Here is a 27,883-nt window from a genome sequence, read left to right on the forward strand (position 1 = left end):
GTGAGTCCATATTGATTTTATTTTCATCTCATGATGAATCAGCTATGCATTTCCGTTGTTGGCACAGTAGTTTGGAAAAGCAATTACTGATTTGAGTCTTGTTCAAGAAGGCAGGATGCACCTACTGGAATTCAAACAACAACTTCTCCTCATAACACAATTGCCAAAACCACTACACCATGTTATGCAACGTTGTTACGGCTTCTGAGGAGTGCATAATAGGATTTCACTGTGGAGGAAGAGCATGATGCTGTTTCATTAACTAGATGGTTATTTCACGATGTACACACCACCTGACTTGATGCTGAGGGACACTGATCTGAAGATGTTCAGGGCTCTACAAATGTGTGTAAATCTCTCAACTTGGCTGTCAATCATGTGGGAATATTATAATCTCAGGCTGAGAATGAACCCTGTTTCAGTAAGTAAGTGGCTCTGGGTGTTAAATATGCAAAATGTAAAACATGTAAAGGGCTCGGGCTCTTTGAAAGGGGCTCGTCTGATGAATTGGATTTGTGTAATTTCCCTGATTTTCTAATACAATGAGTGCAAGAGGTGTCGGTCCCATTAATGACACTCCTTTGTGAGTCGTGCATCTTGACCCCTAGTAAAGTACCGTCACCCGGACAGCAGATGGTACCCACACACACACACAGACACACAAAGAGGAGTGGCCATGGCAACAGACTCATAATAGTCAGCCTGGTGTGTTGTTGAATCACTCGGCCTAATTTGTTAAGTACCACCTCAGTATATTTGATTTAATCAGTCTATTCTGTGCAGAAAACAAGTGGAATAAATCCTCAGCTGCCCACACTGACAGCAGATCAGACATCTTCTACAGAAACTGCATTATATGGATTAGATGGACGAACATTTTCATACTTCACAGCTCCACTTTGCTGCACTTTGTATTTGATAAAAACTTTGAGCTGCGTGATTTTAAGATGCTTGATCAGATGACTCAGACATTAGTTCAATTCATTCCAGTGTATGTGGGAAGGTTGTACTTCCTAGAAGTCGACTAAACTGATTAAGCCAAGAACCTGGGCCAGGTATTTAAGAACTCCCCCAGATGTTGCAATAATCTGTATACCTTCTGAGCAGTGTTTGCTTTTGATTGGAAAAATAAGAAAATATCCTCTGCAGGATCTTTTATTTTTCTTATATTTTGAGGAAGAATTTCTTCCTGTAGAGCAGGTAGGCGATGAGCACCCACAGTGAGGATCCCCACAGGCTCTGCAGGAGAAACTCCCAGTGACTCTCCTGGAAGCGCATCTCCCAGCTGAAGGGGAAGTAGAAACCCAGTAGAGAGTGGCCAACATACACAAAGATGGAGTTCATCCCTGAGGAAGATAGAAGAGACAGACAGGTTATTACTGAACAAGGTTTCTCAGTTTTAAAGGAAATGTTAGTTATTTATCATGTCCAGTCCTATTTTTCATTGTAATTCATCATTGTTGGAAACATTTGGAAAAAGTAAAGGCTGATTTAAAAAAAAAAAAAAAATTTAGGCATGCAGAGCAAACCTCTAAATGCTTTCCAAATAAGCTTAAAATTTACATTAACCATTTCAAACTCTTCTTTCAGTATTTGACCAAAAGCAAACAAATAACTGAGAGAAATATAGAGGAGACCAAAACAGTGATTACAACTGAGACAAAGCAATCAAATACTTTCAGGACACTTTTGCTATATAGAACCAGGTTAGACATTAGGAAAACGTCTTGTTTACAATGACAGCCTTAAATGTGGCAGAACGACTTGTATGCAAAGAGGAGGAGAGGAAAGGAACAAAAGCATAAAAGAAACCAAATGAATTCTTTTTGTTGACTAATCTATAAAATAATAAGTGCTAAGTGTTTGTTGTTGCATATGAACAGGCAGGAAGCTTATTTTGCTCATTTCTGCTATTACAGAATTCATGTTTGTTGGAGGCTGCACAGTGGCTAGGTGGTTAGCACTTTAGCCTTGCAGCTAGAAGATCTCCGGTTCATGTCTCATCCTTCCCGGGATCTTTCTACATGGAATTTGCATGTTTGCATGGGTTTTCTCTGGGTAATCCAGCTTCCTCCCACAGTCCGAAAACATGCTGAGGTTAATTGATAATTCTAAACTGTCCGTAGGTGTGAATGTGAGTGTGATTGTTTGTCTCTATGTGTAGTCCTATGATAGACTGGTGATCTGTCCAGGGTGTCCCCTGTCTTCACCCTAAGTCAGCTGGGATAGACTCCAGACCCTCCACGACCCTAATGAGGACTAAGCGGTGTATATATAATGGATGGATGTTTGTTGGATTACTGAAATAAAGTGGAAAGTGCAGAGTTAGTCTAAACCAAAATGGCTGTAACTATGAAAATAAGGCACAGATATAAACAGACATTGTTAATATAGAAATATTTCTATTTGTCTCTCCCTTTTGGCAGTGAGAGTAATCATACAAATACAGTTAACCCATGCTTATAATGTGCGTCCTTGCCACTTATCACTTACTTTAGTAGTCTGGAATCCTTCTTCTGAATGTTAAGTTTCTTTTTCATCTGAAGCATCAGAATCTGTTTTTTTTTTTTTTTTTTTAAGTTTCCCATGATTAATCTACATAGGCTTTACTACAGTTCTGTAGCCGTCTCTGCTCTGGCAAACCAATCATTATTGGTGATGTATTCTTGCATAGTCAGACCATTCTGCAGCACAGAATAGTCTGTCTGCAGCTCGTTATCAGTCTGTGATAGCAGGGGGGAAAATCTCTGCATTGTTTGTATTTCATTAAAATAATTACAGTCGTCATGGGTGGAGCTAAGCCAAGAATGCAGCAACTGAGTCTCCTCAAAAGAATGTTTTCAACAAAACTTGACATTTACAGTGTTGTTATCTGGAGTTTTTGGTTGTTGTTTTTTGTACTGAAAGGGATTTAATATACAGTAACATATAGATAGTGGAAAGGAGGCTTATACCTGGAACCTACATCGAGTGAGTTATTGGAACCTCCAACAACCTACCAAACTGAAAATTTGAAGTTTTGGTGAGGATTTGAGACATGCACTGAGGCAGCCATTTTAATGAAAGCGCTCAGATCACTGTGTCCAAATGTTTTACCAAAACAACCCTCCTCAAGACTATTTTGAGTACAATCCATTTCTTCATTTTTTATATAGCCCTTCCCAATGCGACTGCACTTAGATTAAGGAAATATGAACAAAAGATGATACTGAGGTGCTTTCAGACCTTTGTGCAGCACAGAATGGTTTGACTATGTTGACATGAAATGCCTTGCTAACAGTGTCCCAGTATGGAAATATTTCCTTAGACCCCAGATTTGAAACTTTGGTACACAAAAAGCACGACATTTGCCTGCTGCTGATAGACATAATCAGCGCGGCATGAACCAAGGACGTGTAACTGACTTTCATTTATATCTACATTTATATGGAAATAAAAAAGTTCCACAATCCAGCTTTAATTAAAGCTGGTTTGAGACATTAAATTCATTTCTCATTGTGTTCAAGGTTTACAATCATATTCCAACTGTGTAGATGAGGTTTTTTTTAATTTCAACTAAAGCACAGCATATTACACTGAGTGCCTTGGGTCATGATTATTCAGTACCTGGGTATACGAATGGCTGTCCAGCCCACCAGCCCTTGATATCAATGACAAAGTACATGGCTCCCAGCAGCAGGAATGAGAAGCAGCCCATACATAACACAAAGGACAGGGACCTGCAGAGAAACATCACCAGCAACACTTTACACCAACAGCAATGTTTCACTCTGTACATTTGGGCATCGCTAAAATGTTAACTGTTGGGTGTGAACAAGGGTGTAAACATACTTAGTCTATCAATCTCCTGCTGCAGATAAATAACACCCAGGGGTCTCAAACCATTCCAACAAACTGTGGGACAGTTTGCTGGAATGGTCTATAGCATCAGTAGTGGATCCTTGGCATGTACCCCATGGAACTGTGCCAACCAGCCATGTCCCTGTCTGTTCCTAAGTGCAAGAATGTTTGATGAAATACCATCCAATGTAAAATGGCTGCCTCCTTGCAGTGGGCTTTTTCATTTATTTATTTTTTTTATCTCAGCTGAAGTGGAGCCAAAAAGGACTCTTGGCTGGGAGTTAATTACTTCTAGACATCCAGGCAAGGACTTGTACTCAAGAGCTCAATAACCTGTGCATGATGAACTGCCTATAAAAGCCAGGCAGGTAATAGCGAGGGATGAGCGTGGCGTTAGCGGGGGCCCCAGTGGAACATCATGAGGAATTTGCTTACACATCCCAGATGAAATGGTATTCTTCCTGCTGCAACATTAAAATGATTCACATCATATTAAGGGGAACGTGGGAGTGGAACAAATGCACAGGTCGTAAAGTGATCTATGTCTGAGGCAGTAATTGCGCAGTATTTCATGCAAAATCATTACAAACATTTATCAAGGTGCCATGCTTTGTTTTTCCAAAAAGGCATATGATAGTTTGGGAGCACTGAGACACCACTGTGGTTATATAGTTACTTTTCCCAGAGCCTGATCGTTTACCATCACACAGAGCTGGTAAAATGTGTAGTGAATGCTTCTGGGGCGGAGAGGAAAAAGCATGTTTTATTTTGCTGGCCGTAAGGAAGAGTGATCATGTTGGGAGGGTGTATAACCGCTCCACCTCACACTCCCAACAGCCCTGGTGATTATTTACAGTTGTAGCTGTCGTAAGAGGTAAGTAAACGCGTGTTTTAGCAGGCTTGATTTGTGCCTGTTGGAAACCCATCCTTTCTTTTGTGAAGAAAAGTGGCTGGATTTAGAGGGTCAGGAAGCACTTACCAAAGGTTTTTATTGACAGGTATAAATCCTCCGTCTCGTGTGCACTTAGAAAGGATGGCTGCAGAGATTCCCTGAGGGTGGAAATGAAACAGATTTCAAATCGATGGAGGACGATAAAGCAATCTGTATTGGGCTGCTAAAACGTGAGGCAACAGAATCAAGCGAGTCCAACAGATTAGCCAATTATGTGAGTCACATGAAGAAGCATCTAAATCAGGACTGCAAACAAACACTGGAGCCAAAACAATGAGCTGAAAGATGATAAATGACTGTGATCACTAAACAACTTTATGTTCTTAACACCAACAGAGTGACAGCCTGATGAATTTGATGGTCTTATTTACTCACAATATGGATTAATTGCATATGATCTGGTGAACTCTACATCAGTAAGATCTTTTATTGTCTCATCTATTCTCCTTTACATATGATTTGGATACACAAAGAAACAATCTGTGCTCCAGAGAGAAACCCGGGGCAGTGGATCAGAATCCAGACATGCTCGTTTGGTGGATATCCATCATGCGTATAGATGACAGAATCGATGGTGTGGAAATAGCCTAGCTGGGGCTGGATTGAGTCTCCAGGCTATCCAGGCAGCAGGATGTGGGATGGGGCTGGTATGTGGGGCAATCGCTCAATTTCAATCTCTCACTTCTGGAGCCTGATCGTTGGACTTTAATTAACGGGGGCTGTTGTTTATTATGAGGAAGATGCATGGCTGCCCCTGAATATCTATCCACCTCAAAAATACAGTGAACCGTGGTGTAAAATCCGCCTTTACTGTATTAACACTTTTCGGCTCTTTGTGGACCTCCTGTCTTTAATACCAGTCCTGAGGTCGGGCACATGCAATAATGAGTTCCCTCCTCCAAAGAGCAGACCTGATAATGTCAAGAGCACATGTCTGAAACAAGAGGCAGCTCAGCTCTGCTTCCTGCCTCCCCTTTGAGCCAAAATCGTATTAGAAAAGTCAATATCAAGAGCAGGCCAATCGCTAAAACTAATTTTGCCCTCTGTGTTGGTAAAAAACAACTAAAAATAGATTTAACCACTGAGATTAAAGAAATCAAAGTAAGTATACATGTGCAGGACACGTGAGATGACTACATGCTGGGTTGATTCCTCATTCGTGGTATGTATCTGTTCCTAAAATCGATAAAAAATGGTCTGCTCTCTCGGTCAAGTATTGCAAAGTGAGAAAATCTATTTTATTGCGATTCATTATTTCAATTAACTAGAATTTTAAGTCCCTGTATTGATCCATCACTAAACACTTTATGATCTTGAATATATATCATCTCCAACATCAGAATCTTGAGTAGCCTCCACATCATCTATGTAGCATTAACCGATAGATACTGGGAAAAAACATAAAGGCCTAATGTTTATTTATTTCATCATGTGTTGCTTTATCACTCTGTACTTCTGGAAGAAGCCAAATGGATCTAATTTATTTCACCTCCCTCCAGCCACTCACTGCACAATGATAGTCAATAAGATTCAACACCAGGAGACATAATGGAGGAGATTTGTCATTTAAGAATTGAGGTTAATGACGTTAAATTCTCACAACAGAATTTCAATTGATTCTCACATATAGAAACAGGATTTTTCCTGATTCACAAACACAAACTGCCCATTCTTTGGACTTTTTAAACTGGATTTACTACATTAGTATTGGAAAACATACCTGTAGGAGCCAATTAACCCTGATTTGTACAAACAGGGACAACCTTTGTCTTGTCTGGTGTTCCACACAGTTTTTGACTGCTGAGGTTGTATGTTGCTACACTAGTTGCTCACGTTTCTGTATAAATAGTTTCTTATGTATTATGTAAACATGCTCGAGCTGAATTGAACTTATGAATATCGTGTCAGACCTTAATTTACCAAATTCAGCAATCCGTGTGTCAATGAAATCACCCTTTAAGTGTTGAGTTAACATGAGCCTCTACAATAGCTGCACAACATCAGCATGTTAACGTTGTTGTAATGATGCTAGCAGGCTAATGTTAGCATTTTGCTCCAAGCACTGCTAAGCCTAAATACAGCCTCAGAAGCCCCTTTCAAGCATGCATACCTTTAAATTAGCCTCATGGTATCTTAAGTCAATCTCATATCTCATATCACAGAGCATCTCGACATTTTTCTGTAAAAGTTGCCAACCTCACTTGTTCGGACCTACCAACATTTTTGCATAATTTTGAACATGCCACACGTCTGAACTGCATGCAGTCACATGAACAGACAGTGCTACAGTGTACTGACAGCACAGTTTCACATATATGGCAAATATTAAATGCATATTGCTGCTTTTTCCCTCACTATTGTGGTCTGGCAAAGACTGGAATGGAACACACGTGAGCAAACAAAAGGAGCATATGAGAGCCTTAAAACTGCAGAAGTGCAGGTAAATTAGGTAAATAGCATAAATAAAATTCTTTGGTTTTAAATTCTTTGAGTCTTAGGCAATCAGATGAACACTGGACTGCACTTTTGCTTTCCCAGAGTCATGTGGGAAGTCACTCTTGTGGAGAGTGCCAGCCGTTTCAAAGGGAGGGACTCACATGCACTAACATGCACGCACTGCTGGACCGGCTGCCAAAACATTCAACAGAGAAGCTCAAATTTCAACACACAGACAAAATGAGACTTCATTCTCTGCTAAGGATACCACTGTTCCACTACATCTTTACACAGTACGTAGGTATTTAATGCTATATTAATTCTATTTATGTTCAGAATCTTGCACATTCCATTTTTAATATAAAAAGGATCTGTGCTTGAATGGCAGAATGTCACTGCTATAAGTGATGAAGTGGTGTCTGGAAAGGACTAAAAAGATGTTGGCATGGCTGGTTTTTGACATGCTGAGGCTTTGGGGCTATCTTATCAGAAAGTATGGGCTGGGTAAAAAAAACAAACTAAAAAAAAAACTTTACTTCATATCCCACTGAGATTGTGCTTGATATTGGGCTATAAAAATAAACTTTATTTGACTTGACAAACCTAACTGCATGACATCTATAGTACAGATAAGACCATGTAAATTCATTAGATTGTTTCCTAACCGAATAACCGTCAGTGTGGTTTCAGCACATGGGTCAGATAAACAAACCACATACAAATAGGCATAACCGTTTGAAGGAACATGATATCCAAAGCTACACAAAAGGCAGAGAAATACACAGGAATGACAAGCCTTGAGACCATCTATCCCTGCCTCTGTGTGCTCTTTCTGTGGTTGAGTCTACCCTCCTTTTCATTGTGCACAGTTTGATTTCAAAGGCTGGGTGATGCAGCCAGCTCTTCCAGCTCCATCATCGCTCCAGGTCATGAGACTGCCGGTTCAGGGTGTCTGCCTCCACAGCATGCAGGCTTCTACTAACCCCATTTTACAAAGGAGCTACATCTCTGCAGCATCTCAACGAATGTGCATAAAAACAGTGGCCAAGCACAATTCAGCTGAGGCCTGGCCTTTCTGCACGGCTGTCAGTCAGTCTTGTTAGAGCAGACTAGCAGCCTCCTGTCACAGGTTTACAAATGCAAAACAAGCCATCTCCTGTAACACTCAGCTTCTCCCTCAGGGACGCATTCCCCCTCTAAATGAAATGGAGGCCAGCTTGGCTCTTTTTGTGTTTTGAGACCACCCAGTATGAGCACAAACTAAAAACAAATATCATCTCAGAAGCTATCCAAACATATTTAACCTTTTATTATGCATTTCATTAAACTTTAATCCATTGTTTTATCAAAAGTGCCAAGTGTTTGGTCTGTTTGTTGAAACTTTGCGTGCAGGTGCCTGAGCAGATCATGGTCTGCAGATGCTTATATACTTGCAGCAGACTGTAAGTAATATGCATAACTCTGCTAATCTAAAACCACATGTGAGGCACAGACAGGCAATGAGAGACAGTATGTATCCCCCTGAGGGGTCGGATTCCCATGTCTGCCCGGAAACACAGCCACACATGGATGTTGTTTAATTGTACTGAGATCACACACATGTCCTCTACTAAGTCCTGCTAATGAATGGCTTCAGCAGTTATGACTAATACCCGAGTGGCTGAAAAACACGCTGCAGAGTTTACCTGCAAGACGAAGTAAAACACCAAGATCATAAAAGTGCTCAGTGCAGCGTGAGTCATAGAAGCAGGATGATGTTTAAAGTGATTTGCTGTCTTGGTTTCAAATTATCAATTGACTTTTATGCCCATTTACTACAGCAGCTGTGGGTAAAACCTCTACATGATGTACCGTACCAGGAGGACGGCCCACACTAGGAATCGACAGAGGATGTGGATGTTCATCTTTTTGTAGAAAATGATAATTTTCCCCGCCTGTGGAAAAAGAGGCAGAGATAAGCACAGACACCACAACTCATTCGCTCATACATTTAATGAGAAATACCACATAAACACCAGCAGCCAGTGTGTCCATGTATTTGCCCTTGTGTAACCAAATAGGCCTGGGATGTGGCTGTCGATGCTGCGTCCCTGACATGGCGGTCAGATTTCTCCTATCCTGTCCAGCCAGATGTGGAGCGTAAGTCATCCACACCCACTGATTAATTTGGCGATGATGAATATGTTTCAGCTGAGAACATTAGCATGGACGAACACAGAGGAGGGCAGTGGACACCTGGCGTGTCGTCTATGACTTGCTGAGTGAAGGGCTCAGAGCTAACCACCCACTGGGAATTCAGAAATGTGGCTGCTTTTGCTTGGCAGCTTCCCACAACCCAAATGGTTATAAGTGACACCGTCGCTATCAGAGACTCGGGTCTAAAGACCAGAAGCTCTCTCCTGACTTTCTGACAACATTTTGTCAATAAAGGAGGGCAGCTGTGCACAGTGAGCAGCAAAATGTCTTTCACATAAACTTTACTAAGTACTGAGTTAGTCTCCCTGTCCAATAGACTGTATGTTCCCACTGAGCAAAGATTAGATTTTTAAATGCTGCCTAAGACAGAGGAACGATTGTTAGGCAGTGTGACTGTCCAGATGTTAGTACAAATAAGTTTGCAATATGACACAAAATGATACAGTTGTATAAAAACAAACACATATATAGAAATTACATAAATGTGATTTTTATTTCTTAAAAAAGTGTCAAGTAATAACCTTGACTTCCCCATGCCATCATGAAATGGCAATTCAGAGTATTTTAGCACAATAAATAGACTTCAGTTATGTATCTTAAATAAATTCAGCTGTATGTGTGACATGTAAATGCAACAAACAATAAAACTGCTTGGGCTGATACTGGTCTATGTGGAAATGGGGTCTATACACTATACCAGATCTTTTAAGCTTTTATAGATGTTTTTGTTTCAAGATGATACTATACAAAAAGACAATAATTAACTAATAATAACCAATATTTAACTGATTGGTCTGATCAAATATAGCCTAGAATCTCTCCAGCTAACTGTAGTCCTCTGTACACCAGTCAGTTCATCATATTTCATTTTTATACTGCATCTCTGAACATTTAGTTGTTTTAGTGGCTCAAAATGGGCTATATTTTGCCATACCATCCAGAAATGGCAAGCCAGAGTCAAATTTAGGCACAATATGTGGATATACATAACTGTTTGAATTGAAAACATTAAGGTCACAGCTACACATGGTTCTGAGTCTATTCTTTAATTGATTTTTTACAAATCAGTTTTCTTTGTTTGAATAAAAAGGTTTTGCTGAGTAAGTTACTAACACAAGGATTAATATTGTGACAACATAAGGGACACTTCAGCCAAATCACATAAAGAATTACAGTACGTTTGCACTTACATCAAGTCATATCTTGCATTGTATATCTGCTAAGATTCTTAAATGTACAGTTTTTGTTGTGATTCAAGTACAATAGAGGTGAATATAATTTAGTCTTCTCTTTTTGTACCATTATTGTTCATCAGTTTCTGAGTCGAACATATATGACTGAAGTACTCCAATGATGTAATTTATCATCGTATAATGTAGAGTAGTTTTACAGTGTTTGAGCAAAGTCCCGAGTGAGCTGGTGCGCTTGAGCTGCAGCAAGTGGGTGGAGCAAGAGGCATGGACCTCATAGAGCTGCACATGAGAGAGAAAGCAACAGTGTAGAGTTCTATCTAAGCCATTTAATGATGGAAGGGATTATTTTAAGGGAGAAAAACTAAACATGTAATACACAGAGATCAGTTTTATGAGTTTAATGGAGAAAATTTAACATTTATTCCATATGAAAACTGTAAAGTCTGCGAGATATAACTTTAAAACACTGTTGTCCCACTTGTTGAATCACACGGAAGAAATAAATGATCCTTCTTACCTGCATCCCCAGAAATCCTATGACAATGGAGTTGATTGTACCCAGAACCCCCTCTGGGTCAAAAGGCTGTGTAGTCTTATACAGTTCCTGGAAAAAGCAAGAAAAGAAAAACCAACAAGTTTGATAATTCCACTCGCATTGTTTTGTGACAGACAGATTGTTGACTAGTATGTGAAAAGCTCCTTACTTTGCATGTGGGGTATCTGAACATGTTATCACCAAACATCCACCTGTCAATGTATCCTGCTGCTCCTCCGGTACAATTTGGGTAAAGACTGTTGTCACCGATTCCCCCGGCTCCTAAATATCCTCTGATATCAAAAAAGAATAGAATTATAGTAGATAGGAGCAGTATGGTATTGTGTAGATTTATAAAAGTATAAAAAATACAAGATACAGATTTAGCCAAAGGAAGTTCAACACCAAAGATCACCTCTTGTTTTTAAACTCTGTCTCGAGATTCCTTCACCACACATCCTCACATCCAAGTAAAAATAAAAATCAATCAGATGTTGGGGAAAAAACACAAGAGCTCTGTGAAAAATACTACAGTTTGAGCCTACAGTATTCTAAATGTGATGCCATGCAGGGTCACAGAGACGGGGGAAAAACACCGAGGACACAGAGCGCGGAAGATGGATCCTCTGCCTCCGCTCCTCTTATTGCACATGACAGACTGAGATTGGCTAATTATGCCCTCTGAAGCATCCACCACGGGCCCATAAATCACGGCGGTTCGTAACACCTGCAACACAAGGTGCACACTAATACCTCTGCTGCAGCGCAACAGCCCCAACTGGAGATTATCAGCATGAAGAGATGGATGAAATTTATACTATTAGCATATGTGTACAGTGGATTAATGAGCAGATTATGCTGGGCTGGTTGTACGACAGCGGGAGCCTTGTTTGGACTTACGTGGGACAGTTGGGTACAGGCATGAGGAAAGTGATGCACAGCCACAAAGCCTCCAGCAGGATGATAATCAGCCACTGTGGCCAATAGAGGAAAACATCCTGGACAGGGTTCCACCAGTGATGCTGCATCGAACACAAATCATGTAAAAGATTTAGATACAAAACTGATTATGTTTGTGACATTTTTAACAAGAACATTTTTTTTATGTACACTACCAGTCAAAAGTTTGGGGTCAGCCAGGCAATTTCATGTTTTCCACTAAAAGTCACACTTTTATTCATGTGCTACCATAACTGCACAAGAGTTTTCTAATCATCAGTTATCCTTTCAACACCATTAGCTAACACAATGTAGCATTAGAACACAGGAGTGATGGTTGCTGGAAATGGACCTCTGTACCCCTATGTAGATATTCCATTAAAAATCAGTCGTTTCCAGCTAGAATAGTCATTTATCACATTAACAATGTCTAGACTGTATTTCTGATTAATTTACTGTTATCTTCATTGAAAAAATGCTTTTCTTTCAAAAATAAGGACATTTCTAAGGGACCCCAAACTTCTGAAGTGTATGCTTTGCTGCTTAATGACAATTCAACATGCACACAACAAATCTGCTTTTTAAAAAAATCATACTTGTAGCCAGAAGGATAGCAATGTTGATCTTTCTGATGCTATTTAAAATGTAAACCAGGGGTGTCAAACTCATTTTAGTTCAAGGGCAACATTCAACCCAATTTGATCTCAAGTGGGCCGTACCAGTAAAATCATAACATAATAACTGATAGATAAAGTCCAAATTTTTCCTGTTTTAGTGCAAATAAGTATGTTCTGAAAATGTTCACATTTAAGGAATTATGTTTTTACAAAACATTATGAACAACCTGAAATTTCTTAAGAAGAGTAAGTTAAATTGCCTCAGTTTATCATTTACACATTACGACTTACAGATCACAGAGTATCTAAAGGCACAAAACATTTAGTCACAGGTATCTGCAACTGAACAACATTGTATTTTACTTTAAAAAAGACAAAAAAACTCCAAAAATAATATATTACAAAAATGAGACACAAACGACAAAAGCAAGAAGCAAAATGACAAAAAATGAGAAAAACGACACGAAACAAAACAAAAAAGTGACACCAAATTAGACACAAAAGTTACAAAGCGACAAAAAAACGGACGAACGAGACAAAAAATGACAAAAGCTTGAAACCAAACGACACAAACGATACACAAAATAATGAATAGAGCAAAACACAAAATGACAAAAATGAGACAAAAAGGAAACACAAAACGACAAAAATGAGAAACAAAACGACAAAAACATGAGACAAACAATAAATATCAGACAAAAAAGAAAAAATTATGAAAACAAGACAAAATATTACAAAAATGAGACGCAAAAATGACAAAAGAACAATGAACAATCTAGTATTTTACTTTACGATCAAAACAACTTGTCATGGTCTCGGAATTATTTTAATTTTAGAGTTCTACAAATGTACAATTTACAGTTAAAGTCTTCTCTATAATTTTTACAAAGTCATCCTGCGAGCTGGATTGGACCCTCTGGTGGGCCGGTTTTGGCCCGCGGGCCACATGTTTGACACCCCTGGTGTAAACATTCATGTTTTCCAGATGACGAATGCTATGTCAAACCCATTGTGTTTCATTAGGTAATATCTCATCCAGTGCTTTGGTAGCTTGTGTTTATCCCTGCTTGGCATCCTAACACACTAGACTAAGATAACGAACATGATAAACATCACATCTGCTAAGTTTCACCGTGTTGTGTGCCATCAGCGTGGCCACAGACTTTTATGTAAATGTGCTGCTTCAAGTTGGACTTCTTTAATGTGTGTTTTTTTTCTCTTGAGACTAATGACTGACAAAATTGGACTTGACAGAACTGCTCACCACTCTCAGTGGGATTTCTTTCTGGCCCCAGAAAGTCTGCAGGAGAGACAGAACAAAGTAGGTGAAGCCCAGACGCTGCAGCACTCCAGGGATCCTCAGCCAGGACCAGGACACTGCAACACAGTCAGCAGCACAGCGAGAACACTCACTACAGCCCTGTGCATCTCCATGACCTAACTTACAGTTCATACAAGGCACTGATATACCTCAGTGATTTGAAGCTATTTCTGCTGATTTAAGCAAAACCTAGCAGAAATCTTCTTAATCATCCCACTGTCACTAGCTCTGCTGCTATTTCCTGTCTGGTGATGGACAGCAGGAGGACCAGAGAAATGGTGTCAGCCTTCAGGATGTGGACCTGTCAAGAATGTGGGGAAGCTAATCAAAGATTCCCAGTTATCTCTTTGTCTCGACAAATTGGGAAGGATAGGATTGGCTGCTGGTTGAGGGATTGATGGTAATCTACACATTAGTTAATTGAAAACCTCTTTGCCGCTCAAAGTGCCTAAAAACAATATGATCCCAATCATTGATCCGGACAAATCAAATAAGAGGCGGAAATCTTTCCTTTCACAGGGAAAGAGGAAGCTCTTACTAATGACATTTTAGTTAAATATGCAGGTTACACCCCCACAAAGATAATTTACTGTTTCTGTCCCCCCACAAAATTGTCACTTAACTCAGCTTTAAAGTGAGCTGCTGCAGACTTGCTTCACTTTTTGACCAGTTTCTGCATTTTGTATTTTTCTGTGGGTGAAATTGACACCATTGTTGACATTTAATAGTATTTCAGTGAAACCTTTGCTGTCTGCTTCCAATTTCTGAGCACTTACAGTGATAGATTAAATGCAATAATACTGAAAGTCAGCAGAACTGTAAAAGCAACTAGAAAGTGGAGCAAACAATCAGCCAAAAACTTTTTTTTCTCCAAAAGGCAACTCAATAGCGTAGACTTGAACCAGACTTTCTGACCCAGATCTGATTTATCTTTTCTTGCAACCCTTCATCATCCATCAAAAAAACCTGTCAAATTGTCAGAAATGAAATCTTGAAAACATACTGTCACCTTCAGCAAAGTAATATTTTGTATCTCAGAACTGTCTGCTTCTAGGATTCAAAGGTTGAAATCAGAGCCATGTAAATTCACAACAATATGTCTATCAAATTCAGTCTGAAATTAATTCATCAAATCAACTGCTTTATAATTTTCTAAAAGACAAAAAGTTGAATGTAAGCTTCCAAAAGAAAAACAAAATAAAACAACTGAGTTTCAAGGGTTTGATTTGACATTGCTTTGTCTATTGTTTGAACATCTGGTCACAGCAGGATTTATTTGAAATGACTCATAGCTGATGTTAAAGGTTAACACCTTCTTCTGTCTCATCTGACATTGAAAGGGTTTAACATATTGAGCTGATATGACTCCATTCTCTTATTAGATCAAACCCTGGGACTGAACTGCCGACGACGTCCTTGGAGACGGAGGGCAAAGCTGCAGTTTATGGTAAAAGTCACTGTGCTGTTATGATCAGCTCCAGCAGCAGCGTCTACAGCAGCTGCACCAAGCTGAAGGGTGTAACACTATCTGTTTGTAATTGCCCATTACCACACAGTGGTTGTTTTTGCCCAATCTGCCTCCGTTAAACGTCCCCTGGTGCTGGATTCTGAGACTGCCACACAACAACAATATTTTTGTTAACCCAGTTAAGGAGACATCCACCCAGGAAAGTCCATTAGCACCACGGAGAGCTAATGTGTGAAGGGCGCCCTGTGTATCCTGGGTGGATGGTGAAACAGGGATTTTCTGAGTTTTTTCCCCCTCCTTTAACCCCGACCCAGCTCTTGAGCTTTTGGCTTTTATCACAAATCTGGAGATCAACCCATTTCACATCTTTATCACAGATCATAAATATGGAGTTTACTATTAGACAAATAACAGTTTCCCATTTGAAAAGCTAGCATTTGGGATTTTTACTTGAAAAAGTAATAATTAGCTGCAGCAATAACTGAAATACCAAGTTACATAATATGTTTCCAAACTGTTAATATATCAGCAAATGCAGCTAATCACCAAGATTAAATCTGCGCATCAGCAGATGCATTATCACAATAAATATCCTCCATCTCTTCTCCACTGGTGCTATTAATTTGCTGTACTACATGTAATAAGTGGACATATTATTAGACATGCTAGAGTCTGTATTTTTGCAATTTTCCCAATATAGAACAAACAAAAAGTACAGAACAAGCACATTAACATATGAACTGTTCTTGCTCCTTTGATGTCATGCTGCTACATGTTTTGCACCTACACAGTCCGTCTCTTGGAGAGTAGTTGAGAAAGCAGAAGCCGAGCATCAGCAGGACGACTGTTCTCCAGGTGATTTTTCGCAGCAGCTGCAGGCGGCTGACTCCTTTCCTCTGCATGGATCTGAAAGCCAAAACCACTGAAGTCCCAATTATAAACACAAACCTGGAAGACACAACAGTAGTATGTTATTCAAACACATACGTACAAAAACGTGCATGTTCATGTAAGTTAATATAGGAGTAAAAATGTTGGACAGTCCTCTTGTAACAAACCTACCATGGCATGACAAGATCTGCCACAGTCAGACCTGCAACACATTTAGAAACACACTGTAAATGAACAGAAGTAGACCTTGAGTTTGACGACACTACACACAGTTCACAGTTCTTGCCCTCCTCTATTTCCAGCAATCCACAGAGACAAGAAGGTGAATTAAGAACAATGTTATGTCCTTAAAGTGCTGCTTCTGCCATTAACTTTCCATTTCGAAAGGGTGTGATTAATAAATATCTACCCTCCGGTGACAGCAGCAGCCCTGCGACCAAGAGAAGATTAATCAATCCACCCCTCCAATCAATACACCTGTGCACATGTGGCAAAGAGGCTATTACAAAGTTTAAATTGAGAACACCCATAAACAGCCACATGCATTTTATGAAAACTAAAGTCTCATGTTTGCATTTTTTATGTTTATGGACTGACAGAGAAGGTACGCAGCAACTGTCAGTCAGAGGTGCCTTGCTTATGGGCACCTCAACACTGGCCTTTGCAGCAGAGGAGTGCTGCTCATTTCATGCCACCTCACATCTTCTCCCAGCTGTCATTTAAACACTCATCCCTCCTCCTCCTCATCTCCTCCCTGGTTGTTAAAAACAATAAACATCTATGGATCGTGTCTTTGATTTGGCTTGTATGAAGAATGGCACTCTGTGTGTGTGCACGTTTTTTTCTGACACTGCATTTATCATAATTAGTGACAACGGGTCAGAAAATGATGCAGACATGATGAGGAGAAAGCTGGAGCTCATAGAGTCACTGCATGCAAGCTCCTCTATATTTATTTTATTTTGCAAATATATGTATGCATTGTTCTTTACTTAACCATTCCAAGGCGCATGTTGAAAGAACCAGTAGCCTCCTCCACCATAGTTCACAAACACCATCACTGTCAGCGCAAACCTACATGACATTAAGTAAATCAGTAAAAATAGGATTAAACATCAGGTACACATATAAACTAATGAAACACATGTGAAATTGAATAGCAGTCAATAAAAACGCATTATAAAAACATGAAATTTACAATAATGATTTCTTAGCCTTCAACTGTGGTGCGTGGATTGTGATTGAATATTAACTTCTGAATTAAAGTTAAAGAGGCCAGAGGAGGGGCTTTTTATTCTGTCACACTCCAAATGCAAGGTAATGCAATCTAAGCATTATGAATCACTCAGGAAATGAACACTTGTCCTCTGGATCTCCTCAAGCAGGAGTGCTGACTAAAGACTTTGTGCCTAATATATGATACACTTTATACTTTAGCACCAGCCAAGGCTGCTGAAACACAGCACACGTGATGGAGTGCTTCAGTGAATCAGACACTGGAGGGAAAAAAGGTGTTTGCGTTGCATGTCAGAAAATGGGGCGGGGGCCATTACACAACACAAACTTGCAGGGGAGTGTAAGTGGCGGAGACGCAGTGGAGGTTTGCTCCATGCTCAATCCTTTCACCGGGAGAAATACTTGAATTTATGCTTTCATGTGTTATTTAATTTTTTCTTTAAATCATAAGAGGGTCTTTAAGAGTCCTAACGAGATTAGGACAACCTCTAAGAACGAGTCCGTCTGATAAGCTGCACTGTATCTACCTCTGCCTCCTCTTGTTTTTCTGCCTAGATTCAATTAAGAGGTGCACCAGAGCCATTACTGCTCTTTTAGCCCCAACCTGCTGATACAAGATTTTAATCGGTCACTATCATCTCAAAAGGGCTATTAAAGCAGAGTAAACCCTGCTGCATGTGTCCATGTGCTCTCTCTCTCTCACACACACATATACACACAGGCGATCATTTAAATTTTGACGAACATATCCATTAGTTGCCATAGTGACAAAGACAAAGGTTAAATCTCTAGCCAGATGAGACCCCGTGAAAATCACTGCAATATCACGGCTTATTGGCCATCTTTTTAATTAAACCGCCCTGCTGTGCAGGGAGAGCTCCATTACATTACAAATGCCACACACATGTGACAACAGAGGCAGCTAACTGTGATCAAGGGAAGCTGTAAGTGTTTAATTAATATGATTTACAGTGAGAAGTGTTTGTTTTGTGTTGCATTAAAGTTAATATAATGTCCAGGTTGAAGCACCGCAGACTTTTTTCTTGGTTCCTAATCAAGTTTAAGTTGTTAATATCCCTGTGAAACTTTCCACTGACCATTTGTCACTTCAGTAATAGACTTAATTCATGTCTGGGAATCAGTATCTAGGATTTATAGCTAACAGGTTACAGAGAGGCTTGTCTTTCTTCCAGCAGTGACCACTGGTTATGACTCACTGATAGACTCTTATGGACTTCTTTGATTTGAATCATGGTACATGCATTACCAATTAGAGTATCAGCTCAGTACTTCTCCCCACTACAAATGGATAGTTACACTCCATCACTGTGCAGTATTGAGTTACATACTGTGCTGGTCATATCAAGTACACAGACACCTATTGTAGTCATAATAAATTACAAGTTGAGGAGAAATGCCAAGGTTCTTTCTTTTTGAGGCCAAACTTCAGAGCACATCTGAAACAGAATCGGAAGAGAACTTGGATCTTAGTCAAAATATGACACAGACTGAGTCAGCCACCTGGCGTTAAATGCAACTCACAATCCTTGGTTTTGCTGTAATAGTTGTTCCATCTGTTGTATGGCACTGCTAACTACTGACAGTGCGATTTTCAACAGTGAGGAAACTGGCGAAAGGCTTTTAGCAGTGCAGCACAAGATTAAAATCCAAATCCTTTTAGAAAAATTAACGTGCAACCGTACTCCACAGTTCACTGTATATCATGTCAGTAGAGCCTGAGCAATGATCAGAAAAACCTTTCAGCTCTGGAGAAAAGCCTTTTGCCTTCAGAAATATCTCAGCATTTATGGCAGATGACTGATGTGTCTGTTCTTCGTAGAAAGTTGTTAGTTATCAGGAGTATGGATCATAAGTCACAGGGCTGAGGAGGCACATGCAGCGTTAATCTTCAGCACTGAGTCATAGTTTGATTAAGTGTGTTGCCAGGTATGAGAATTTCTAGTATAACCAATGAGGATGTCAATATGCGACAAGTATCTGTAAGCCTAAAGTGACATTTCAGCTAACAAGATTGAACAGGACTGTGGCTGCAAGTGTGAATAAAAGGAAATTTAATCAAAACGTATCCTTTCCTTGAACCTTTGCAGATTCTGGCGAAAATGTGCTCAGCCACTTCAGCCCCCAAACAACATAAAACTATGTAGTATTTTGAATTCAGCACATATGCTCATGGTTTCAGATGGTTTTTCATCCGAAAGGAAGCCACAGATGGAGAAGATGCCAATCGTCTGCTGGATGCAGCCTGTGTGCTGCTGGATTTCCTCTCGCTCTCCAGTTTGGCAGGAGATCTATGGCCGTGTGGATGTGTGCTGATATGTTGACGGTATTATTACATCAATTATTTGGCAAGGGGGAGGTCAAAGCCACACCAGCATCCTGTTTCCAGAGAGGCGTGCTTTGTGTCTACCCCCAGGCCACAATTAAGGCTAGCAGGGAGCCCAGATTCAATCACATGCATCACTCCTGTCCAACAGAAACACACTGTTTCAAGCCTGAGACGCACTGATATCAGAAATCATGCCCAAAGCTATACCGCCTGATAACAAAAGCTTGGGGAAGCATGTGGCCAGACTGTGACCCCTGTTATTATTCATTATGCTGGGCCTGTAGATCTTCAACATGCCTCAGACTGCTCTAAAAAGAATTAGCATGTGAATGAGCAGCATGTGGTGATAGACCGATAAACAGGATGGTTGTTGATGGCGTACATACCCTCGGAAAGCGTCAAGGGAGAGCAGACGTGTTGGTTTAGCTTTACTAGTATTGTGCGGAGTTTCAGAATCAAGTGCAATGTCCTGTAGAAACAATGATGGAGAGACAAAATAATGTCAGCACTGGAACTGAACACCAATGTGGGTCATTCAAGGTTGTAAGACAAGTATCAACTTTTGTTCATTCACTTGATGTGGCTACAATTATACTAAATCCATGTTGTTTCAAATTGTGACTTCTATTTCTCTTTGTTGCTGCAGTGTTAGGCTTCAGGGTTACTTAACATATTTGGGTTAAATGGAGGCAACAAAACAAAGTGTAAACCAAGCAGTAACCTCTGGAACTGAAAAATGAAACTGCAGTTCCTTAAATGGCCACTTGAGGCTGGCTCTTAAAGCGAGTCAATCCCCTAAGACCCCTGTGTTAATCTATCCAAATGTACAACTGAAATAAATATGTTTACAGCTTAGTCCATAAAACAGCTTTGGTCTCTATAGCTAAAGTTTCCATTCACAACAATTGTACATGGAGGATTTATCTGTTTAATTGTATTAAGGCCAAAAATTCTGCTCATTTAAAGGGGTGAGAGACAGGTATAGGACACTCCATGGGCCACCTCAATTCAACTCAAGCTCCACCTCTTTGTTCATTTTTGAATTAGCTGGGAGTCAGGCCAGGTTTGTACTTTCTGCATTCACAAGTATGGGAGGGTCCATATTCAGATTCAGATTTCAGATTCAGAAAACTTTATTTGCCCCAGGGGGCAATTAAAAGGTATGGACCCCTTTGAACATGTCTGGGTCCAGCCCAATACTTCGACTGCTTTATCGACTACAAGGGCAGTAATGCCCATGTTGGCCGTAGTGTGCATGTATGTAATATGTAGATACCAACAATTGCACATGTATGGAATGGAGTCCTTCAAGTGGACACCTGTGAACTAGAAAAGTAGCATACTAGCAGCAACTATGTCCATGGTGTCTGCAGCTGTCTGTGTATGAGTCCACAAGGGAATATATTCAAGGCTTTTTGTGGGGTCAGGCTAGTGGTCTACTTTCTGTGTCCACAAATACACGAGTGTCTGTGTGACATAAACATTGTCATCTGCCCAAGTCCATTAAAGTTTGTGAAGACCCTTCTGCGGAACTCTGCAGGTAAAAATTAGTGTCCATGTGAACAACTACAAGGGCAGAAGCACGCCTGCTGTACAGTACAGTACATGCACGGAATATGTAAATACGTCAATCTACTGTGCATGTATAAGGGTGTATAATCAAGGCTTGAGGCACGACCAAGATGGCGACGACACTGGGCTTAAAAACCACTCTACAGCTGTATAAACCACCAAGTGATGTCACTTCCATCTTTATATACAGTCAGTGCCATAAACACAACAGTTAACAACTTAAGCCCCATAAAGTCAATAAAGTAAATGCATTAACTCTTCTAACAGACCTGAACAAAAATACTCACAATCAGCTGAAAGGCATTAAAATACTCAGTAAAGCTAATGGAGTTGGGTGAAAATTTGATTTAGGTTTGTCAGTATGAGTGAGGCTTTAATTACTTAATTTTACTATAAATTTATTGAGCAGTTTTAAATACTCTTTTTGTTATTTAGGAACAATCTTGCCTCACGCTTCAACTCCCACAAACGAAATGCTGAATACAAGAACTTTAAATTATTAGCTGGCAGGTTCTTCTAATTGGCATTAAATTTAAAAGTACCCTCTTCTAAAGCAGTGATTAATTATGATTACAATTAAAGTTCTTTCTCTCTTAAAGTGGCTTTAATGGGTGCCTTGTGAAAGAAAGTCGGGACCAGAGGGCGCATTTAGAAACACATCACATGGCATCACATGGCATCACATGGCATCACATATCGTCTTTATACAGCAATTTTTAAAGATTTTACATGACTACAGTTTGTCTCAGATGTAAAAATATTGGCGAAACCAAGGGTCCAAAAAGCTGCATGGGTCAAAAATCTTCAAAATCATGTTGGGAATCTTTCCGTCCTCACTCTTTTTCCATCTCTCTGTGAGGGCAGCATTTCGATGGCTCTGGCCTGTTGCCCTCTCATTTGGATTAGCCTGACTAGTTGGCCTCGGTGCTGCAGTTTAAAGAGCCAGAGCAGGAAGACACCAGCACTAATATGTTATGATGGATATGCATGCCATCCAGACAGCATATGGAAGCCAGAGACATCTTGCTTAGAAGAATGAGAGGAGCTATTCATGCTCACTGAAAACACACAGCAGCTCCTGCTATGAAGCAAGATGACTGGACGGATACAGCGCTCTATCGCTTCCATGTAAGTCTGCTGTACACTGGCTCTGCTAACATTTGTATCAATCATTCCATTAGTGTCTCCCAAATGACTTGATGACTGGAGTCTCAGAGCAATTTTGGTATGTATCTCAGGCTGCAGAGTCAGCCAATGAAAATAATTCAATGCGACTGTTGGATCAAACAATGTTTGATTTAAGAAAAAAAGAAACATAAAGCCGGTCTATTGCTACTGAAAAGAAATACAGATTCTGCATTGCTATGCATTTTGTTCTTCTGAATACTTTAATTTACAGAACAGTAACAAAGATTATCAAGCTTAAAGTACAAACACAAATGTCTAAATATTGTTCTTATTTTCTAAATTGCAGGTTTAATACTTCATCATGACTGATGATCATTTCATGGAAATCCTTTGATTGGTTTATGATTGGTTTACATCTAATCAATCAAATCACACATCTGTGTCATCTACTTCCATTTATTAGGATATTAATCTAATGCATTCATTAGAGGCAGCAGTTGACTTACATTATCCACTGAGTAGCTTGAGTCTTGGCAGCAAATGGTCCTAATAAATGTTGATGTACAACGCCTCCTGTAAGAGGGACAAGTTTGAGCTGCCTGCTTCTGATGGAAGAATCATCAGTGCTGAATAGTGTTTTTCTAGTGGGTGATGTAGAAACCATACGTATACCTGTAGATGTAGGGTATCACAACGAATAAGAGAGCCACTATGGCCAGTAGGAGTGCTGCCACCACAAGAGCTGGAAAAAATAAGAAAAGGAAACATTTATAAACAGAAATTGTGTATTCAGACTGTATCACTCTACATCATAGTCTTTCTGTCTGGATGTCTATGTCAGGAGCTTTATACTGTACATATCTATCAGAATACGATCTGAGTAGAGATTAAAAGACTGACTGGCCAGTCCAAGCTGTCTGTTTTACTTGCCTCTGGACTCCCTTGAGGCTCTCTGTCAGTCAACCAGTGTCAAAGGGGATCCCTCAAGTGACAAACAAGAACCTAATGGAAACATCTTGGTCGATCCATCAAGGAGTAATCACTCTGAGTAATCTAACCCTGCAGGCGTCAGAAAAGGAAAATGTAAGGCTACACTGGAACATGGGCGGAAAAACAAAGAGTCTGACTGCCAGAGGGCATCGCAGATGGAAGAAGGGTCAAGATGAGGTTTATAGTAGAAGAGGGCACAAACACTGGGCTGGATAGACTTAATTTGCTTAAAAAATCCAGTTTTCCAAGATCAAAAAGCAGGGAATGGGGTTAAACTCAAGGCCTCATTGTAGATACAGGCAGAAAGTTTCTTTCTTTTTTGTTTGCTGAATTACTGATCACCCATCAGCAGCAGCTTTAATCAGTGAGACATTTTACAGCTACGCCACTGATTATAAAACTATAACACATAGGCTCAGAAGAGATCAGTATCTTCTTCTTGCGTCAAAGCACAGAGCAAAAGAGAGCAGTACATGCAGTTTGTCTTTAGTGGAAAAGCAAACAAAAAGAAGTCATTTTAACCAGAGCTGAATCCACAATATGGTATTGACTCTGAACAAAGAGCGATCACTTAATCGCCTCGGAAAAGTCATGGCATCTCTGGTGTCTACTCATAAAAACACCATAAAGCTCTCAGCACATGAAATGAAACAGCACCAGACCCCTGCCACAGCCATGCTCACTTTATTAGTTACTGTCAGACTAAATAGGAAATGAATTGAGGCATTCGGACCAACTAAATTAAGTTCAGTTCACTGGTATATTTCGCAAAGTCAAACAAACACTTAAAATTAGTCGATACTGTGGATTTGTTTGTAAGAATTAAGGGCCCAGCAGGTGACTTGTGGTCTGTGGTACAATGCAGAATACAGTACTAACATGATTAAAGGGTGCATCTGATAGCAGCTGCACAGAAACATATGCTTGAAGAAACACCGCGCCCTACAAATGACCTCACGAAGCCCTGCAGCCGATCAATCTCAGATGCTGAAGTAAACTTTGAAATTCCCTAGCAGGGCAACTCTTACCTGTCATGAGCTGCTGACCAGACCATTACTTAAGTTGAGCAAGTCCTATGGGGAGTTTGTATAATCACCGGTCTGTGAAGCTAATGGAAGCTCATCATACTGTGAGAGGTGCAGTCACACTGACCATAACGGATAATGGCTACTTGGCCTTAAAAGTCTGATCTACAACATAATCTGCAATATTGTTAAGTAGAGTGTACATTATGGAGAGAGACGCTTTCAAAATCCCATTACGCCCTAATCCTTCCACACTCCCTAATGTATTACCCACAATCCTCCTCGCAGCAAAGCCAGGCCTTCAAAACAAGCAGAAAAGCTTTTCTTTTATCCCTTTTCAAGAAAGCATGTCTTATTTGATCAATACACATCATGTCCCAAGAGATGGATGAAAATTACTGCTCAGTAGATGTGGACAAGAGAAGCGATTCTCTTCTTTGCTGACTCAGTTAAGTAGAAAATGGATCAAAGACTTGGCCTGAGTGTGGCTACAGGTTCCTTCACTGTCACTGTGTCTCAACAAGGCAGTCAGCCTCAGTTAATTATTCAAAATTATGCTCCTGATTTCCTCTTCATAGGAGTGCTGTGTACTCACGCAGGTATGGATTGTTTGGTGTTTTATTCACAGTGGGAGTGCAGCTGGGATTAGTGCTGACCTCTGTCATGTGGATCCGAACAGAGTAATGACCACCTTCCTCATATGTCTGAATCCACCTGCATCCAAAACACAGAAATATTCAGACGCTCTTCCCTTAAAAGCGTTTATTTGATGCTCAACTACACAATATTTCCTTGTGACCTGACAGTAAAACTAAGAGTTCATATGTACGTCTATGTGTAAAGCTCAGGAGCACCACCTAGTGTCCGCAGGCTTGAAGTACATCCTCCTGTCCTCTCACTATCTCCAGTTTCAGGCCCAAAAAACATGCATTACACGCTCATATTGATCCTGTTGGGATGACATACTAGCTATCACTTGGAGTGTTTTTTCAAAGGGGAAAAGGAAATCAATAGCAGCACAGTCTGGTTAGAGACCTCAGCATTGATCTAAGAAGATCAGACCTCTAAGGAAGCAAAAAAAAAGCAACAGAGGCTTGTTGTGTTGCACAGAAATCCCTGCTGCCACGTTTATAGGTGACCCTTAAATGGAAAGCTCTGCCCCAGTGTGCTGTCGGTTCTGACTGTTTATGAATATGGCAACTGTCTACTCCAGTTAATGTCTCTGCTGATGCTTCCGCTGGACATGTGGCTCTCAGGCTTTAATGAGCCCTTTTCATCAATATTGGAATGTCAGGTCTTATTAACCCCAAAAAGGCTCCTGATCGATACCCGGCGAGGTGGTTTAAGGGAGGGCATCACTCAGGTCCAGAAAGCAGGTCAGGATTATTCCCCCAGCCCTGTAAATAATCTCACAGTCTGCTGACGCAATCATCAGATGCCACCACACTATATTATGTCTGAGGACAAGAGCAATGCACTTCCATAGGCACAGTTAGCAAACAAATTGGAGTTTTACCTCAGTGGACTGCAGGTGATATTAACAGCTAGTTAAATGTTTTGTTAGACAATTAAAATGAATACCTGCAGAGAGTTTCATTCCTCGTTTGCGATGATACTTGCACAGTCAGGGTGAATTTGGTGCTGATTATGACAGATGCATTGTTGTTGTTGGGTTTCACTGTGGCCAAATGCTGGTACAGACACTGACAAGAAATACTAACTTAATAAACAACTCACTCCAACATTAAGATAGAAAATCCAAGACAAATATGATGTGGACGCTTTGATTACGTGTACCAAAGGCCTGTGCAAAAAAAATACATACAAGTATTTATATACTGTCAGACAAATTCACATAAATATATAACTTTTTGGGTAACTACAGTGACTTTGCAGCTGCTGATTCCACTGAATAAACAGTGGATAATCTTTACCTTGTAGCAGTAATCAGATGTGTAGAAAACCTGCACCTCTTCTGTCAGTTGGTTATAAAATGTGAGCAAAGCTTGATCCATTTTCAAAGAGGATCCTGCACAGATTCAGAACAGCACTGATAAAAACTGTTTCGAGAATCTTCCTCGACATCATAAATACACGATAACTGACGGGCGTACCAGATCATTATCATTATCATAACACTGACTCAACATTATTAGACAAAACAAATTGTCCTATCTGACATGTCTATTTGTTAAAATTGAGTTTTGATCTGAATTATGGAGACCGAACACTGACTGTCATAATAAATCTATACAACAGAGAACCTCAGTGGATTTCTGGGTCAAACTGCAGCTTCTGTGGTTATTTTAATGTGGCCACCAGAAATGATCACCATCCACCACAAATGAGTTTTGCATCTCACCAGTTTTGATGTGTCCTTTACAGCTGCTGGTAACAAGGATTAACAAAGTTAGACTTGAATGCAGCAATCTCCAGAACTCCATGCTGTTTCTTGAAGATCGTCTCTTCGACTGCTCATCTTTATAACTCTGACAACAATATAAAAACTGGTCAAAGGGCAAAATGCACAGTGGCTGGTGGCTTCTTTAAGTAGTTTGTGATGCATTTGTTGGGGAATATGCACATTAAGTATAGACTTCTGGAAATCTGTGGAGGAGGAACAAGATTAATATCAGGTAAAGTGTTTAAGATGGAGTATTTTTATATACATATAGGTGTATATAAGGTTATAGGTGAGTGTATTAATGCAGAAGTCCGACTCCAATCTAATAGTTTTCTTCTACAACCCAGCTTTCTTTACTTGATAATTAAAACACTAAAGCACCGTTCTCATTTCCACATCCAGTCGACTGTTAAAAGCTGATCACTTGTCACATCCGCTTCCTGTTTTCATTTCATTAAGCAGTTCATTCCCTTCAGCGCTCCCTGTGACAGATATTTTCACCAGGACAATCTCTTAGGAGCAGCTCATTAACCATTGACATGAACTCCAGTCAGCTGAAGAGCAGACAGTCCTTTAAAACGTGCTGTCGTAGTGAATGGAGAATATATTATCAGTAGATTACTGTTCCGAGGTTTAAATTTATGTTTAATATGTGTGCATATACTTAATAAAATGATTGTTAGAGAGTGAGTAAAAGGGACAATGTCTTCCCTCTGTCATTACACTGCAAACACACAGGCCTTTGTTTTGAATCCTGTTTCCATAGCTGGTCTCATGTATGCCTTGTGCAACA

The 27,883-nt window shown here is 40.0% G+C and overlaps 1 protein-coding gene across 3 annotated transcripts; it reads right to left on the minus strand.

Annotated features, from left to right (window-relative positions):
* On the minus strand, nt 1–27,165 carry si:dkey-192p21.6 (uncharacterized protein LOC565246 homolog). Of its 3 annotated transcripts, XM_023277129.3 has the most exons (18): nt 27,049–27,165; nt 26,621–26,715; nt 26,268–26,389; nt 25,282–25,400; nt 23,344–23,413; nt 23,178–23,244; nt 20,358–20,440; nt 17,386–17,462; nt 16,560–16,590; nt 16,285–16,445; nt 13,973–14,085; nt 12,053–12,174; nt 11,322–11,445; nt 11,135–11,221; nt 9,085–9,162; nt 4,820–4,890; nt 3,607–3,719; nt 1,033–1,346 (listed from the first exon to the last, which is right to left on the minus strand). In XM_023277129.3, the coding sequence occupies exons 1-18, from the start codon at nt 27,128–27,130 to the stop codon at nt 1,165–1,167; spliced, it is 1,797 nt and encodes a 598-aa protein (XP_023132897.1). In that variant the 5' UTR covers nt 27,131–27,165; the 3' UTR covers nt 1,033–1,164. The 3 variants fall into 3 exon arrangements, with proteins under 3 accessions (XP_035807250.1, XP_054874512.1, XP_023132897.1); XM_035951357.2 differs by lacking the exon at nt 3,607–3,719 and having other exon boundaries at nt 1–1,346; XM_055018537.1 differs by lacking the exons at nt 3,607–3,719; nt 25,282–25,400; nt 26,268–26,389; nt 26,621–26,715 and having other exon boundaries at nt 1–1,346; nt 27,049–27,152.
* Between the last annotated feature and the right edge of the window lie 718 nt (nt 27,166–27,883).

This window comes from Amphiprion ocellaris, chromosome 16 (genome assembly GCF_022539595.1).
Source record: "Amphiprion ocellaris isolate individual 3 ecotype Okinawa chromosome 16, ASM2253959v1, whole genome shotgun sequence".
In the NCBI taxonomy this organism is placed as follows: Eukaryota; Metazoa; Chordata; class Actinopteri; family Pomacentridae; genus Amphiprion; species Amphiprion ocellaris.

Excerpts from the sequence above, each read along its gene's own strand:
- si:dkey-192p21.6 (XM_035951357.2), bottom strand. The coding sequence starts at position 27,130 with ATGGAGTTCTGGAGATTGCTGCATTCAAGTCTAACTTTGTTAATCCTT. Across the intron at positions 16,591-17,385 it reads TCAACATGCGCCTTGGAATG|GTCTGACTGTGGCAGATCTT; the intron begins GTTAAGTAAAGA and ends AATGTGTTGCAG. Across the intron at positions 14,086-16,284 it reads CTCTCCAAGAGACGGACTGT|TGTCCTGGTCCTGGCTGAGG; the intron begins GTAGGTGCAAAA and ends ACTGTGTTGCAG.